The 18,366-nt window shown below is 45.5% G+C and overlaps 1 protein-coding gene across 1 annotated transcript in view; it reads left to right on the top strand.

The window, feature by feature from the left end:
* Window positions 1-18,366, top strand: part of AASS (aminoadipate-semialdehyde synthase) — a 950,357-nt gene that overhangs the window by 881,734 nt on the left and 50,257 nt on the right. The window contains exon 22 of the mRNA XM_069629092.1: window positions 10,600-10,688. Coding sequence (XP_069485193.1) covers window positions 10,600-10,688 — 89 coding nt within the window. The remainder of the gene's footprint in view (window positions 1-10,599; window positions 10,689-18,366) is intronic.

Genomic DNA, 18,366 nt, shown 5'->3' with positions numbered 1-18,366 from the left:
AAATGAAACTAGTTGCACAATATATACAAAATACAAAAATGTTTGCTCACTTTCATTTTACATTTGTTTGTGAGCTTAAAATCACAATCGTTTGTTTGTGTCATGTTTTGTAGTTGGATTTTGTTTTGACATTGTCGCTGGCACCGGCAGCAAACACCACTGTTTGTTTGTTTGATTTGTGCATGGTCTTAGGGTATATGTGTAAAAAAGATGATTTACTGTTTATTCATGCTATATTGCACTTTTACTGTTTTATACCTATACAAAATATTTGCTTAAAGTGAGCCTATATTTCTATAATTGATATGATTCTGTTTCTGAAAAATCTTTTTATAAATTATGTTTATAATATTGGTTTCAGTTGACAGGGATTCTTCTGTTTTTTTGTATATGTGTTTGATCCCACTTTGAGATCTCTGCGATAGAATGTTTACATGGGTTGCCTCACTGTATGCGCATCTCACTGGTTGCCTGATATGCAACAAATCAACCAAAGATTTGTTAGGTTTTGTTCTGTCCCGCATATCTGGATCTTTGAAAAAGACCAATGTTATTTGTTTTAATGCAGTTGGACTTTCTTCAGTGTTGCCCTTCACTATGTTACCGTCTCACAGCTAACTCACCTTGTGTTGCTTGGGTTTTCTTGCAATATCTTAAACGGGCATACAAGATACGAAAGGATTATGTTGTGGCTGTTTAGATTCTTTTTCCACTCTTTTATTTATTGATATTAATTGCCAAAAATGTGTTTTACGGTGTGAACTGTTTTATGGAAGATTTAATTCCGCAATAAACAAATTTGATTATTTGATGATGAAATATTGACTGCCTCTATGGATAGGAACAGGGAAGAAAGCAGAACACTAATCCCATTCTTCGAAAGATGTTGGTGTCAGGGTTATGCATGCTAAAATAGTGTCTGTTTTGGGGACAATGGGAGATGGAATCACCATTGAATTGACTGCCCTAAGTTCTTGCACAACTCAGTAAGTATTCTTACCAAGCTTCTTGTCTGGCAATATCAGCATGTTGCAAGGTCTAGTGGTAGGGATAATGAAACTTTGCTTTAGAAGTGATTCAATAACTGGACCTCGTTCTGCCTCTGTTTTCACAGGATACTAGAGAACGTGGGGAATCCTCTTGGAAAGGCCAATCTTAATCTTTACATATTCGACTTTATAGATGCAAACAACTTGTTTATCATGAACTAACCATAGGTATTTCAATATAAAGTCTTTTAAATCATGTCAGCAAACCAGTCCCCTACCTCTGATTGTGGGGTCTTATCTGACGGGACCTGGAGGACAGGTTGAACTGCTAAAGTATTTTGACTGGGAAACCTCAAACACCCCTTCCAGAGTGCAGTAGATGGTGTGCCAGAGCTTACACAACAAATCTCCACCTTGTAGGTTAACAGAGGCTGAGCGGCGAAGAAGGAAAGCGTGATCATCAGTTATGGGACCTAGTGTGACTGTAAGGGATTCAATGACCTGATGTGCTGTGGGAATGTTACTCATTGCTACTGCCTTCACTATTTGTGGATAATGGTACATCAGAACCCTTCAGAGTGTATGGCAGATCCGTTAGCTCCTATGTCAACTAAGCAAGGAATAGATTTTCCTTATACCTCACATTGCCCATATGACCCTTCTTGATCCACTGAAGTAAAAGGGCTTACAGTACAGTTATCTTCAGCCCGAGTCAGAAAAGATCCGGATCTGTCGGTGGTAGCAAAGGCGGTTAGAGGTGAAGTTTGGTGTATTCGGGTTCAGAAATGGACCAGGAGCATTTGCATCATGATTGGTAAAAGGGTCTGGTGTGCCCATTAGAGGGTTTGGAGTGGAACCCTGTTCCTGTGAACTAGGGAACACACCTCACTGGCGTCTGTAGGGACATTTATTTTTCCAGTGAACAGGCTCCTTAAAGTAATTACACACTGATGGATCTACATAGTGTCCCATATTGTCCCTGACATCCCTGCTGTTCCTAATATACTTGCACTGTTGGATGGTGGGGCTCCACTGCCCCATATTTCTCTTCGGAATCCACCCTTTTCCACAGGGGTGGCTTGCACCTGCCCCTGTAGGCTATGTAATCGTAAAGTCATTTGACGTTGTCTTTTTTTGTTCCTGACATGTTAAACAATGATTCTCAAACTAAACCAATTCTGACATTGGTTTATTTTGACATCCAATAACTGTCTTCATTCGGGCTTCTATCTTGGTGGGCAAGCCAGAGACCAAATAATTATGTATCAGTGTCTGAGCTGCCTCATCAGGTTTGCTAATATCGGAATGCTTTGTGAACACCTTACTATGTTTACAGTTCCCAGTTTTCCCCAATGGTTTTTTTCGGGATGGATCTCAGGGATAATTGTGATCAACCTGTTCAATGGTGTTCCCAATGCCAGAATCTGACGCTGGGCCTTTTGCATGCTGAGTCAATCTATGCTTAATCTGCGTAGGCATTATCACTCTCAAGAGCTAGTTCATGTCAGTCCAGGCAGAGATGTAACACTGTATGACATACAATACGATAAAAAGCTGAGGTGTTTTCCTATTGTTAGGATATTCCATAGCTAAGTAATGTAAGTCCCCAGGACACCAAAGCAACACGGACAGTACATAAATGACGGTTCTCCATCCACCGCCGGAGCTCCAGACATCTGGAGGGTCGCGTGAAGGGGAGTAGAATCCATTCCATACAGTGTTCCTCCCCTAGTCAGTGACTGGGTGGAAGAGGAAAGAACACTTGACATGAATGGAGGACCAGGGGCACTGAGGTACAAGGTCCTGGCTACACTTGGGCAATTGATATCGGCATTTGTTGTGGCCCTATAGCACGTGCCTGCATGTCATTGGTGTCATGGTGCATTAGGACCTACTGCTTGCCACCCTGTTGTCACTAGTGAAAAAGTCAATAATGCCGTACGCCGATTCCTCGTCTGGCTTTTCTTCTTTTTTTAGTTTATTATCTGGGGGCTCAACAAAGTAGATAGCCCACCAGCCCATTCTCCTCTCAGTAATCTACTCTGTCCCATCAGTCGGTCATTCACATTTTTTATTCCTCTTCTATTTGAATCCTTCTGTCTTGTTGTTGCCTCTTCTAGTTGTGTAGCATATACCCCTCACTGTATCAGGGTTACCTTCCCCTTCTGCACCTTTAATGCGCGTCTCAAACCCACTAACTTATCCAGATTAAATGTACCATCTATTGGAAACCAAGTATGGAGTTCATCTTGTGTTAACAGATGTCAGACCTCAAACGTGCACATAGCATTGTTGTAATTGGCATACATGAAGTGAGCAGGCCTGCCCTTACGTGGGGCTTCCATCTCCTTGGAATGTTCTTTGTCCATCTTTGTACCTTGTTTTAGTATCAGCCACTCTGTCCTGCTTGCTCGGTCACTCACAATTGACTCCACTTTTGTTCAGTCCTCAGAATTGAGAGCGATTTACTGAGACACAGCAGAGTGGTCCTGAAGTTCTGAGGCACTCCCCCCAACTTGCTGTACTTATGTAAGCCAATATAGTTCATCTATTCCCCGTTTCATCATCCCCTTTTATACATTTTCCATTCCCTTTACTAACTGCCAAAATACCAGAAATTGTTTGGGATCCACAAACCTTTACCAGACTCACAACTATAATACATCAGAGAGCCTATCGCCCCTTACCTGACCAGCCCCAACTATCCTGAAACTGCAAATATTTTGCTGGTCCTATAAGCGGGACACATTTCATATTTAACATTCCCAAAATCATGATAAAAAGCAAGGCAAAAACAAACAGTAGAAGCAAATACCCAACCCAAACCTGCTCCCCAATGTTCAAATAACCCTGAAACAAATCAATGTCTTGTTTAACCATCAGGAAAAACTCTTCACTCCTCGGAAGGGCCCATGCAAACTCACCACTTATGACTGACTTCGTCCTGACGAACCCTTGGAGTTTCACCAGGACTCCTTATCTCTTCTTTCAGAAGTGCACATGGGCATTCGATAGGAAGCCGACTACAAGCACGGCGGTGCACCCACGCTGTGACAGGTCTGAGTTGCGGTAACTGACTGTTGGCGAAACCAGGATTACACTTCAATTTCGGTTCATGGCAAACAGAGGTGACTTAATTCAGTGGATTGCAAGTCATTGAACACAGCCACCTGCCTCTAAACTTAACCCACCCAACTGACCTGACCAGCCATCCAGAATTTTATAGATTGCTAGTCACCTGACTAAGAAGTTTGAGAAACCTCTTACTAGACCTTCTGGCACGTTTCCCGGCACCTGCCAAAAAATATTCAGAGTTTGAGTCTGTCAGTAATGTCCATGAAGGGAAGTGAAATATAGTGACCTGATGGAAAGTTGTTGTTATTATTATGGTATTCAATGAGCACAGACCTAGCTCAGAAATGCAACAGAGCACTTTACAGAGGTATCCAACAGTACAGATGCATAACGGAGTGCTCTTCAGAGGTAACAAAGTGGTGACTTGCCTTCCCATAAGAATGCTTCCAGCCTTGCCTCCTCATCTGAGGGGCGCATGAGCTCAACCTACTGCCCCCCTTGACAACGTGAAACGGCTCATTGTTTAGTCCAGTTTATGCCGGATTAGTCCAATAATGTGTTTGGGGAAGGAGCCCACCATGTGTGCTTTCTACGGTTCTATGTCATTTCATCGACGGGTGCAATTTCGATGGTTTTTTTATGCGTGTTTAACCGAAAAAACTGATCGAAATTGATTTATTTTTATTTTTGGTGGGGTACCCCGAAATACCCATCCCCTATTGCTTTTTTTTACCTATTCCCGCTTCCACCCACCCCTTATAGTTTTACAACCCCCCCATGATGAGTTTTTGCAGTAGAATGTACTCGTTAAAAAAAAAAAAACATCGAAATTGCACCCATCAATGAAAGAACGTTATACCGCTTTCTACGCATACGTCCATCAGTGTGTGGTATAGCAAACATTGTCCTTAGTAAAATGTTGGGAAGGGGCAGCCCAATAAAAGTCTGCTATAAAAAGAAAGCAACTCGGGGCATAAGGATTTCACCATCATTGGTAAGGGTCAGGTGTTGCTGCAGTCGGGGACGTAATTTCACCAAAATGCCAGGAGTAGCGGATGTGACTTTACGCGACCCTTGAGCTCTGATGAAATCACAGGAAGTGATGTCATTTGACCCCCCCTTCAACCACCCAAGTGATATCACGAGGAATGATGGTACACGACCTTTCACCTCTTGACCAAACAGGAAGTGGCATCACATAGCATTGTTCCTCAGTACACTAAGAAAAATATGTTACCACATCACTGTAATATAATAGACATTTCAGAGAGTACAGCGGAGTGCACAGCAGTGTTTGGTGAGAGACGGCAATACAGTCTCTTTTGTCGGCGGCGAGAGTTGTGCAGGGTCTGTTTGCAGTACAGACTGAAAAGGATGAGCTTTAATCGGCGGGCGCTAGAGAGCCCACAGCCAAGATGGCTGCATCCTTTTGAGCTCCCGGATGGCCTAGCAGAGGAGGAGACTAGAACCTGCTCCATCGGGGCCAAACGCAGCTGGAAACCCCAGCAAACACCTTCCATAGTCAGCGGGAGGGGAATACAAAATTTGATTGAAATCGGATGCCCAGAAGTCCTGCTGCGTCAAAGTGCGCGAATGTGGGGTAAGGCTGAGAGTGCGGCCCGGTGCAGTTTTTGACTGGGTATCTGTGCGCGGCTCAGTGAGAGAACCCACAGGAGGAACGGCTACAGCTACCGTCGCAGGCGGCTAGCAGCTCGAGACAGCCTGTGCCGTGGCGACAGAGGAAGCAGCCGGCTGCGGAGGAAGAGAAGCACCCGGAATACCGAAGCCCTCCCATACACTAAACACGACTGAGATTTTGAGCCTGGGAGCCCACGGGTCCCGCCAGGTGGCGGTGGCTCATCAGGAAGAAGCGAGCAGGCTACCCCCCTCGAATCGGACAAGGCAATCTGGGCTGCGGACACCGCCAACAGGGAAGAAGTGCCAGGAAAGTGAAGGGGAAAGTGGGGAGATCACGGCCAACGAGGGAGAAGCCACGCTGAACCAGGGAGAGGATACACCACAGAAGCGGCCGGGAGCCAGGCCGCCCGCCCACTTTAGGCGGCTCAGCAAGTAAGTTGTCCGCCATGTGGGTGCTCTGAGTCCCCAGCTATTGCCCCAAAAACTTGCGCAAAAACTAACGCGCCACAACACTTGGAGGGAGTGGGCCTGCGGCGTGATGCTGGGGGATTGACCGCAAACAACGGGCTACCCGACGCAGGCGGCAACTAGACACAAGGCTGATCAGAGACACAAAGCCCACCTGGGAAGGTAAAGCCAACACATACAGGGGGTTATAAATCCGGCCAGCAGTGGAACGTAGTGGCCTGAGGCAGACGGTAAGGCATTGAGTAGACGGACAGCCCAGAGATTGTCCACAGTGAACATAAACAGTGGGTGCAAGACAGTGCTTGCTATTTAATCGCGGCCCCCAACTGCCACGAGCAACGAATTGTGGTGACAGTGGCCACTTGGAACTGGGGGCTGCAAAAGAATAAGCTATGCACAACCTGTAACATGTGGCCAAGGCCCAACAGAAAGGGGGCACCGATAGCTGGGGGTGCATGGGACATGGTGGAACCTCGCAAACCTTGCAGATCAGAGGCAGGATAGGAAAAAGGTGTGGCAGTGGGATAATAACGGGAAAGATAAGTCATACTGTACAACCCCACAGCATGAACAGAGCGGAGGGGAGACCCCCCCCACCCCCAACACCAGGATCATACTGACATTAAAGCTGTCTCACGGCATACGACGTACACTGAGACGACTGATGAACAGGGGATGGGGCTGGAGGAGGTGAGAGACGCAAGGGAAGCACTTACCACCCCCTACCCCCGTAGCGCCAGATCAGGAGGAGGACATTGACGCCGGAATAAGGGGAGGATCCCTGCCTGTAGTGCCGACAACAGGCAAGTGGGGCAAGCCATGAGGAGCAGATCTGGACTCACACCCCAGTGACCAGAGTCGGGCTGGGGTTTAGGAAGGAAACCAACGAGCAAAGACTTTATGGCGAGAAGGGGCAAAAAGCACTCATCTACCATTCACCCACAAAGAAGAAATGCAGAAAGATAAGGATACCCTAGAAACCACGTTAGGAAGATTAGCAATGGCAACTACTTCACCCACAGTGGGGAAGGGGGCAGGAACAAGCGGAGACACCCACCGCCTCGGAATTAAGCCAAGTCCTTGCGTAGATGCGCTCTGGATTCGCCAACATCAATTCAAAATTGGATGGCCTAACGTACGAGGTGGACAGATTGCAGGAACGCATGGACAAGGAGAGCAGTAGCACTTCCAAAGTGGGAACAAGAGTCGGTACGTTGGAGGACACTAGTAGCGAGCTGTGCAGGGAAGTAAGGTCCATAAAGGAGAAGAATGAAGATCTCGAGGTGAGGTTGCGAAGTAACAATATAAGGGTGGTGGGGATTCCGGAAACTGTACCACAGAGAAACATGGTGGTATTTATGGAGAGTTCATAAAGAATGTCCTGCAGGAACCAGCACTGCCCTCCCAATTCCTGGTGGCGAGGGCGCACATGATATCACAACTCACCCCACGACCGGGCCAAAACCCACACCCAGTGATAGCGAAAGTATTAAATTACAGAGATCGAGCTGCTTTACTTAGGAGGGCGAGAGAATTGGGCGACCTCACTTATGAAAACAGCAAGGTATCCTTCTACCCTGACTTCACACCTACCGTCCAGGAGGCCCACATTTATAAAACTCAGACTGCAGGTCCCAGAATTCAACGACCTATGGAAGTGGCATCATCCAATAATAAATGGGCCCACACCACAGGCCACAGGTGCAAACACTCAGCCTGGAAGCCACCCTAGTGGGGGGGAGCAAACATAGTAGAAAATGTCACATCCCACAGCTTAATTTGTGGGCTGCTGGAATGAAGGAAGGACAGAGTTTGCTGAGCAAGAGGAAGGAGTAAGAGCAAGGAGTAGGGGAAGGCGTTAGAGGTAGCCAGGAGTAGGATGTGACCTGATAAGTGTGCTTTTGAGATTATGGGAATTAGTACAGGAACAACTGGCCAGGTTGATCAAGGCACCATATCCCTGGGTAAAATTGAAGTTGGTCATGGAAGGTGTGAAGTGAGGAAGTGATGGTTGAAATAGCAGGAGTAGGTCAGAAGGAGAAGTGACCCGAATGGTGGTGTGGAAAAATCAGGGCCTAAAGGGGCATAGAAGGAAGGGACTGGCTCGATCGTAGAGAAAGAGGGGAAGACATTGGGAGGGACCCAGAGAGGTGAAGGAAGGGCCCAAAGAGATGAACAAGGGCTGGGCAGAAGGAAGCAAAACGATTGCCTAGATCATCCTTCTCTAACCAGCCTTTCAATGGCTCAGACCCAAATAGCCAAAGAGACCTAATAGAACAGCAGAGGCAAGGTGTAGGTGCCCTAAGCCTGGGACCTGTTGTCATACCTGGCGAGGAGCAGGCTATTCATAAAAGCAAACAGCACAGCAATCCAGAAGAAACCCTGTAACAAACTTTGGACACCTTGGACCCTGGGATTCTAAGAAGAGTGCACAACATATGTCACTCCCTTTTATTTTGTGGACCACACTTTGTTTACTTCCCCTAACAAAAATCACTTTTTCTTTAGTTGATGTGAGTGTCTGACCGCACTGTGACGTTTCTGGCATCTCCATGATGCCTTCTGGCAAGGGTGGGCCGGTTTTCCTATTCGGGGTAGAGGGGGCAGGGGGTCTTCCATCCTATCCTCTGCAGCCTGAACCTTCATGCTTGGCTGTTGAGAGGCTTCCCGTATAAGAAGTTGGACTTGTCAGACAACGTCCTGGATTTGCTCCTTTCTGCTCAGTGGCCTGCCACCAGGTCGGTCTATGCCTGAAGGTAGCACATGTTTTCTACATGGTGTAAGGAGGGAGGGGTTCTGGACCCTTTGACCTGTCCAACATCCTCTGTTTCTGGATCTCATGCTTTCCTTGGCCCAGATAGGCCAGCAGATTGGCACTGTGGAGAGGTTCCCGTCTGCCATTTCTGTCTTTAAAAGGTTCCCTGAGCAGGGCCTGTTCTTCACCATCTTCACTGTTATGCAGTTTTGTGGGGTTTGAGGAACCACTTACCCCCACCACTTTGTTGTTCCTTATGGGATTTGAACTTAGTTTTGACTTTTTACTCATTGGAGCACTGTTTGAGACCTTCCAGTCTCGTTCTTTAAGACTGCTCACCCTTAAGATATTCCTGGTGGCCAGCACTTCCACGAGATGGGCAAGTGAACTCAAAACTCTGGTAAACCTCCATACTTGTGGGGATTCCGGGGGGCTCTCCCAGGCAAATGTTACTTAGTGAATGGCTGTCCTCCTTGCTCAAGGTTGCGTCTGAATTACATATCTCTCTGTCTTCCTGTGTTTTCTTGCTCCATTTCACCCCTCTAGGATGGATGAGAGGTTCCATGGGTTGGACCCTGTGAAGGCCCTTAGCTACCATGTCTCTCGGTCGAGGGAGATCGGGAAAGATGACCAGCTCTTTGTGGGTTATGCTGGTGCTAGTGAGGGCAAGGCTGTTACTAAACCAATCCTGTCCAGAGAGAGCTTTCCCTGCATCGTTGAATGTTACAGTTTGGCTAGGAAGGATGTTCTGATAATCTCAGGGCTCATTCAGGCAGAGTCCTGGCTGCCACTTCTGCCCTGCAGAGGGGGCGTCATTATTTTGTACATTTGCCACTCAGCTACTAGGTGTTTGCCAAAAATTATGCACAGAGTCCCTGTTCAGGCTGGAATCTCGCCTTGGCCAAGAGGTCCTTCGGAATTGTCCGATACAGTGACTTATCTTTCGGGTCTTTCTAATGGATGAATTTTTCCTCCCATAGATTCCTCATCTGCCAACTTACCCTTCTTTGAGAATAGCTTGTACACCTAATTTGTTCTGTGGCCTCTCAGCTGCTGAGTGCCAGGGGAAAAGGTGGAACTTGGGTCATGGGCTGCGGCAACTCCATACATACTGCCCCAAATATCAGGTCCAGTATCTGGGCACGCAACAGCATCTGGCACAGGAGCCGCAGGGCCAAAATGTACCCCTCTGTATGCTGAAAAAGATTCACAAGTCAGCTGCTGCTGGGGAAAGAATATTTTGGATGAGGAATATGTTAGAGGAAAGACTAATCCATCAGAAATAACATTACAGAGATATATGTAATTGGTTGTTTTGATCCATAGAGCAACCTCCCACAGATTCTTCATCAACTCTGCCACCTGTTTGTATTTTTTTTGTTTTTTTGGAGCATGTTTGTTTACAAATTCTCAGCCTCTGTGACCAGGGAAATTGAGGTGGAAAGGAGGTCAGTGGCACCCAGTAATGGGAAACTGGGGCGCCAATGATACTGTGAAGGAGGAATATTATATCCATAAAAACCATTAGTATGGGTGAATAACAGCTCTTTTGTGAGTGCATTTTAAAATAAGGAAAATAAATCCAACATCGCTAAATCAGATGAGGTACGTGCCATTTATTGCTGATTCTGAGAGTGTTCAAATAATCTTTAAACCATATTTATTTCTCAACAGGTTTGGCCTTCTTGAAGATGAACCAGTGCCTGTTGCAGATTCTGTTGTCGGAGCACTTGCAAAACACATGGAGATGCGGCTTTCCTATGGTAAGTTCCAAGTTCTAGTTTACTAAATGTGTGTGCCTCTTGTGTAACGGTAGGCACAAAGTGCAAGCCTTGGAAACAAACCTGCTTTGCTGTAATAAACAGTATTTTTATTAAAGACATTGAGAAATACATTTCTGATTAACAGGTTTATTAACTCTGCAATCTAAACACAAATAATTGTGAACAAATTTAAGTCGAGTCTCCAGCAGACTTTTTTGATTTTTTTAAAAGTTCTATTTATACAGCAAACGTGAAATACAGAAGCTGTGCTAACTGCTCTTGTTCAAGGGTTGATGCTGAAAATTCAGCAGCAGCTGAAGACCGTTTCTCTGAGGTGGCAAATGGAGCCCCTCGTAGAACTAGTGGTGTTGTCAAATGATGTTTCTTCTCATGACCAAAAGAAAGCAATTACAGAGTGCAAATTGATGGATCTACAAGTAGAGTGTGCATCAAGGGTGGGGTTCGGGTGTGTATTTGTTTACAAACATTGATTTAAATAAGGCGGGGGGGCTGCTGTTCTGAGAGCGGTACATTAGGGTAGAGGAAGGATTAGATGTCGGATTGGTGTTGCCCCCCACCAGCAGGGCGTTCAAATGCAGTTTAAAGGGTTTGGAACAAGTAACGCTGCCTGTGGTTATTGCATACAGGAGAGCAACTGGAAGTTTGAGTGCCTTAACATGCATGCCTTGACTCCAGGCTGTCTCAACGCCCATTGCCCTTCAGTTTCCAATGTGAATGCACAAAACTTCCAACCACAAGCAATCCCCACCACAAAGGTTAGGGAAGCCAAAGCAGAAAGTGACACCATAATATATTAATAACGGATGCACCAAAGGGCCCTTTTGTGAAAATCTGTATTGATTGAAAGTGTATGCCATGTTTATCAGATACTGGAGTAAATCACTCAGCAATGGAATCAAGGGATGTCACGAATGCACTAATTTCTTCTTCTGCATGACCTGGGGGCATTTCTTTCTACTAATCTTGTGGTTCATTCTGTGACCATCTCTTATCAGTATCTATTGGTCCAATTTAAGATAATCGCACATTACTCGTTAGTTCGGTCTTCTGTGAATTTGCTAAGGCAAAACTTGTTATGCAAATTACAACGCTCAATTTACTGTACTCTGGATGGGGCATTTTTGGATATTTCAAGCAGGACCAGATCGGACACAAGGTGAGTAGAATAAAAGAGCAGTTTTGGATGTGTAATTATCTAAAGTTGCTAATGCATTATGGTCACAATTAAGTGTGTCCTATTAGAAATACTGAACATAGTGTGAATTCGGGTTCATCCAATTAAATCTTTGCCATGAAAACACTAATATCCCTTGAAGCAGAAAAGTGCATTTTATGAAGGCATCATGAAACAGACACAGACAATAGATTCAAGTTTGCTTAACACCATTTTTATTGACCCAAAATGTAGGGTTGTATAAGGCCTAACTTGCCCTATACTAAGGCGGGATTTCCCAACCTAAATAAACTAAGGATAGTCTTTGTCAGGAAGTCCAAAGCACAAGTCTATCTGCGTCTAAAACCTATACTTGCCCTCATGTCTAAATGTATACAATGTGTAGGGATGTCAGCACCCAAATAAACGATGTTCAAAGTAAATTCAGAGCTTCTTCCAGCTCTTGGACGGGGGACCAGTTTCCCTTCCCCAAGTTCACAATAGTTCAGACGACACAGGGGGTTCCCTTTCACATGAGTTCAAATCTTCCAGCTTTCAATACACAATTCAATGGGCTACTTCCCAGCTCTTACGACAGTCACTTTTCACCAGTTCACAGTTAAGTTCAGTTTCGTAGCATCAAATCCACACAAGAGGTTGTTGCAAAGCACAAGTTTTGTTATAGGTGCTGTCAGTGGCTATTCCATACAGATCACTTGGTCTAGGTGCAGTTGGTGGACCACACGGTCCACCCATTACAGGTCATGCAACCAATACCCCTTTTTGGCTGCTGTTCATCCACTCTATGCCACTGCTTCAACTTGATAGTAATACTTGATTCATTCACCTGTGTAATCCTCTTCTGACACTGTGTCGTGGCTTGTTTGGCCACTATTTATTTATCGCATTCTCCTGGCTTGTGCCAATGCTTGTTTCCTTATGATACACAGTTCCCTGAACTCTCTTCGCTGTTGCCAATGCTTCTTTTCTCATATCAGTTCTCTAGAATCCCCAGGCATTCTTTCACTCTACCCAATGTTCAAGAATGCTCAACACTTGCATCCGCTTTGTTTGGTTTTAAAAAAAGTGCTTATATTTACTTTCCACTTCGTTCGATATTCAAAGTACAAATTTATTGCTTTCAGTTCATTCAATATAAAGTGCTCATAATTATTTTCAATTCATACAGTATTTCAAAAGTACTTGTTACAGGTTTCACTTTGCTTTATATCAATGTTCCTTGCTTGCTTTTCATAGGTGCTTGCCAGCCTGTTTTTCCCCATTCGTTATTCACTCACCGGTTGGATCTTACGGCTCCTTGCGAGGTCCTCGACCGCCACAGGTTTTCTTTTTCCCATGCAGTACCTCGCTTTCTCACCCAGCAGCTTCTCGTAGCTCTGCTCACCTGGCACTGCTCCACCTGCAACTTGGGATCTCTACGGCTGCTTCGCTCGGTCGTGCCAGCCGCCATCTTTGGGTCTGCCACTGGTATCTAGCTTTTCAGTTTTGCTTCCCGCTGCATTAACTCTGTATTCCTGAAGGGGTCTTGAGCGCTCCGCTTGCCGCACCGCCAATCTGAAGAGGTCTGCCCGCACCCTCCAGTCCGTGGTCCTGCCTCCATAACAGCCGACTCTATTTCCAAATGGATGTTGGGTTTTAAAGTTCCCGCCACCATAACGAGTCCAGAAAAGACTAGACCGATCACCATCAGGACGGTAGTCCTGCCTTACTCGTGCTGATCTGCTCATTGCCCCAGTACACAGCTGAGGTTAGGTGTCTGTATTAACAAAATGTGGATAATATGTATGTATTAACAAAATGACGATGTGACTTCTTAATTGGTCTCTTGGGGAATATTTTAAGGGACGAACAGGGAAAGTACTGACGATAGCACACAAAAACTTGAGGGACAGAGGGTTCAATATGAAAGGGAAATGGGGGGGGGGTGGGTGACATGTCTCACCTAAGGACCGGTGGGTCCTGGCCTTCTGTCCAAATCCAGTACATGGCCATGAGACGTATCCTTGGCCTCAAACCCAGGGACTGTATCTCTACAGCCCTGAAATCTCTCCATTGGCTCCCAGTTGCTGCAAGGATAAAATTCAAAACCCTCTGCATTATCCATAAGGCCGACTGCGGCCTGGGACCAGGCTATCTGCAACCCTCTCTTACTAAATACTCTCCTTCTAGATCCTTACGATCCTCCGGCTCAAACTCTCTGCCGGAAAAAACTGCTGGTAATACCAGCAACCCCCTCCATGCAGTCCTGTGGGACACCATGGAATGGGGATTTACTGTCCTTTCCGCCATAGGCGGTGGAAACGATCGGTCAATTATCGGGATGCCACGATATTGATTTTTTTAACGGTATGATGACCTTCACTTGAAATAACAGCATACCACGGCTATTGCAGTATAGCGCGCATGTGTGTATAACCATTGTCTTAAATATTATTTTGCCAGGAAATGTCACATTTTCAACAAGACCCAATACAGAAACAAGAAACCCTCACCAATAACTTTTCTTAGTTTTTCTTACAAACATTTATTTTAGTTTTAACTCGACTGATCAAGAGATCCAATTTAACTTTGCTAACAAGTTTGACTACAGAAGTAGAAGGCCAAGAAATATATGAATCTAGGGTCTCAAAGCCCTGCTGGCTGGCAGGTTTTAAAATCGATCAACTGCAGGCATAGCTCTGGGCAATCACCCAGACCAGACTATCGTTTTTTAAGGTCAACCTGCCATCACAGAAGGAAGAACGCCCAATTTGCAAATTCAATATCCTTTGTTCCTTCTGAAGAACATGGTCCGTGAAGGGGTGCACAGTGTTAGGGAGAATTCTCTGTTTAGGCTGAATTTCCTAACCTAGTGAGTCCCCCAGCAGCTTTGCTGGATTTTTGGGGTTTACTTTTTTCTCCTGCCAAGAGTGAGACTTTTACCCTCACTCTTGGACATGACTTGAGTGTTTCTGTGACTTGCTATGTGCTTATGGGCTATGGGGTACTTTTTCCCCATAGGCTATCATTGGTTTTTGAATGTGTGTTACACAGCACCCTCCGTGCAGTAACACAGGGGTGTCATAGTGACCCCCAAACATAGACTCCACACCCTGGGACTGACTACTGTCTCCCTGGGTCTGTAAAGTCACCATTGACTTTACTAGTCTTAACTTAGGAACTTAACCAGTACAAACCATCATACTGTGGAAGTACTGGTAGGGGCAATTAGATTGCCCCTGGGTCTGTTGTCGAGGGGGTACTGTCCCGTCCCCCCTCGCCGAGTTTCTGGCTGGTGGCAGTGGATACCACAGAAATATTCCATCTGAATATTTCCCAATGGGATTTCCCATTGATTTTAATGCACCACTTTTTGGTGCAATGTTAAAGATACCGCCGGTTTATTTATTTAATATAAATTCACCGGTTGGGATTTTTTGCCAGAACTCGCCGCCAAAATGGCGTCTAGGTTCACTTCAGTAACCCTGAACCCGAGTCGAGCCTTTGTTCCACTTTTGGCAGGCTTCTGCACAGAAGCCCTCCAAAGTGGTGCCATTCTGTCTGGGTACCACAGGGGGTGTGGGAGGGGGTTTAGGCACCCTGGACTGAGTTGCCTTGCCAACTCATGTCGCACTCTGGTGTGATTGGCCCAAGTGGTGAGCCACCCCGCTCACCACTTAGCATGTTTGAGTGACAGCTAGGCTGTATGAATGGGGGTTTGCTGCATAAAAGCAGGGTTTTTGGGACTGGTTCTTCAGAAGTCGCCACAGGACCTAAGAAGCCGAAGAGGGAGAAGCCGGGCCGACCTGCCAAGACGACACCACCGGTGGAGCCCTGCAGAACCGTCTCACCACTTTTTCCCGACGACAGAGGAGATCTCCCGCCGGAGAGTCTTCTTCCCTTGACTGGTGGGGACAATCAGTTTCTGGCTTCTTTTCGCCATCCCGAAGCATCTCGTGGCCGCCTTGCCTGTGCCAAGCAACCCGGCAACCGGGATACCACTTTTTACCTCAACCGCGAAAGAGGGGTAAAATCCTTTGTAACCGGAAAACTCCACGGCTGGTCTCTTCCCTGGTAGTGCAACGACCTTCAGCTTTCCTCCACGTCGAGATCACCTCTTCCTCTGGACGACGCCGCGACTTGCACCCACTACCAGGAACAACTACCACTGCTGGAGGATCCTTTCCACTTTTAAAGGTACTGTGTTCCGCCCGGCTTCCCTTGCCACCGATTGTACGGGGTAGATTTAGCCCTCGGCTCTCGAACCTGGGTAAGCCTGGGACACCCTAACTAAACTTTTCTAAACTTAGAAAAACCTTTTCTACTCACCTGCAAAGACTTGTGACATTGTGTGATCTTGGGCATATTTTCGCCTGGCTCTCCCTAAAGCGGGCCTCGAACCAATTCTCCTTGTTCCACAATTGACTGTCTTTCTAACCTTATGTGAAAAGTGTTTTACTTTGCTGTTTTCATTACTCCTGCCTTTTTCCCTCCCTTTTTAACTAACTTGTTGGAGTGCCATCAAACGTTAAGCGCTCACCTCTGTTTGGAAATAAGTGGTGTTAACTTAGACTTGTCCAACAAATGACTAGGGATGTACATATAAGTAATAGTGACTGTGTTTTGACTTACTTACCTTTTTCTGTGCTTGTGTAATTTATGAGTGTGCCTTTAAAATAAATAAGTATATACTTATACACCTAGCTCTGGTCAGTGTTTGCTTGTACTTCTGTGCCTCTGTACCTAGCCTGTGTCCTCTATATACTGCCTAACTCTTCTTGAGGGAAGTCTGACTGCTCAGCCACAGCTACCTCAGTGAATCTGTGTGGTACAGACTGCTACCAAGTGGGTTTACTGCCAACACCTGTAGTCTTAAATCTTTTGCAGTGGTCCCAGAGGGAACTGCACAGGTTTCTGCCTAACACACAGAGGGACTATGCCAAACCTTTTGGTTTTCTGAATTATGTTTTTGCTACACTACCAAGGTAAAACTCTCAAAAGGATCATATATCTGTTTACATTCAAAGTCTGAAAAGATTCTAAATGTAAGACCTCAAGTCTGAGTGAGCACCAGACAAACCTTTCTTTTTAGAACAAAATAAAATCACAAATTATGATGCAGAAATACCAGCATGTTTACGTGCTCTGTAGATAGTCTGTTCCTTAAAGGTGACATTATGTAGCCACTGCTACTGAAGACACCTTTAGAAGGAACACTAGTTTCTGGGATGCCCAGGTATTTTTGGGCTAGATATGAGAGAATGGATGCATCCTTTTGATGTTGTTTCCACCAAAAGAGGGGGATCATCCTTTCCCGGAAGGATTGGCAGAGCTTTGTAGTGTTCGACTTGAGCAATGATTGCTGCTTCTGGTTCAGAGTCTGCTGCTGCAGATGTAGACTATTTCACACTTTCTGTGATTTCCCACAGTAAATCATGTAGGCCTTTTCTGGGAGTAACATAAACTGTTTTCTTGCTTGCTAGTATTGGAGTTGGACTTGGTGATGGAACTCAAAGGCTTTGCAGCTACTGCTCACTCTGTTGTTGTTCACTATTTTGGAGGTTCCTATTTCTTGTCATGGCAGTGGTACAATCTGATTCCTGATCGTCACCTTATTCCAGGCTGAGTTTTTCTCGTAAAGCATTTTCTTGTATTGCTTCTGCCATGTCAGTGTCATTACAGAGGAATTGTTCTTTGAACCTTGGATCCAGGAATGAACAGATGTCAAGCAACAATCGTGTTTCAGGTGCCTCGTATCTGCTACTCAGTTGTGCTGCAATAGTTTTTCATTTCTCTCGCTACTGTACGATCAGTGGGAGCACAAACCAGAAAATTATTCAATAGATGATTTAATATTGTTCTGATTGCTGATGCAGTGACATGTGTGCCACTAACTAGCAAGGGAATTTGCGAACATGTGGACTGACCCAAGTACTAATGAAATGTCCTCAAGGTTCATCATGTCATTTTTGTTTTGTCCTCAAATGCCATAGATTTCTATCTGCCGCAAGAACTGCACGCACTGCTTGCTGCTGCTCAGTGAAGCGCTCTATCATGTCATGTGTTGAGCCCCACCTTGTGACTACATCATGAATCTGGGAATGTTTAGGAATGTTGAGTACAGTTTTTTTTTAAGGCTAGCTCTCGTCTTTTCTTCTACCTGCGACTGAATGTCTCAACTAGCCATCTTTTCACTGCTCGGTCAACCTGCTGAAGTTTTAAACACTTTTGAATCCCTAAATTTAAGTTTTGGCCAAAGCAGCTTTAGCGTGGTACTTTTAAGTACCTGTTGAAATGCTTTCTAAATGTTTGAGGCGTTATCTGTGCCAATACAAGTAAGTCTATTAATGTCTAGTTGCCATTGTTGTAGCATGCCTTCAAATATTTCAGCTATGTGTTCTGCAGTATGGTCTTTGGGCACATACAGTTTTTCCAAGCAGTGAAACTGCATGACCCACTCTGGTGAGATGTGGTGGAGTGTCAGGCTAATGTATGTCTCCCATC

The sequence above is a fragment of the Ambystoma mexicanum genome, chromosome 12 (assembly GCF_040938575.1).
Source record: "Ambystoma mexicanum isolate Mex_15411 chromosome 12, UKY_AmexF1_1, whole genome shotgun sequence".
Taxonomy (NCBI): domain Eukaryota; kingdom Metazoa; phylum Chordata; class Amphibia; order Caudata; family Ambystomatidae; genus Ambystoma; species Ambystoma mexicanum.
Note: the sequence above shows the minus strand (reverse complement) of the source record. Positions and strands in the feature narration are given on the sequence as shown.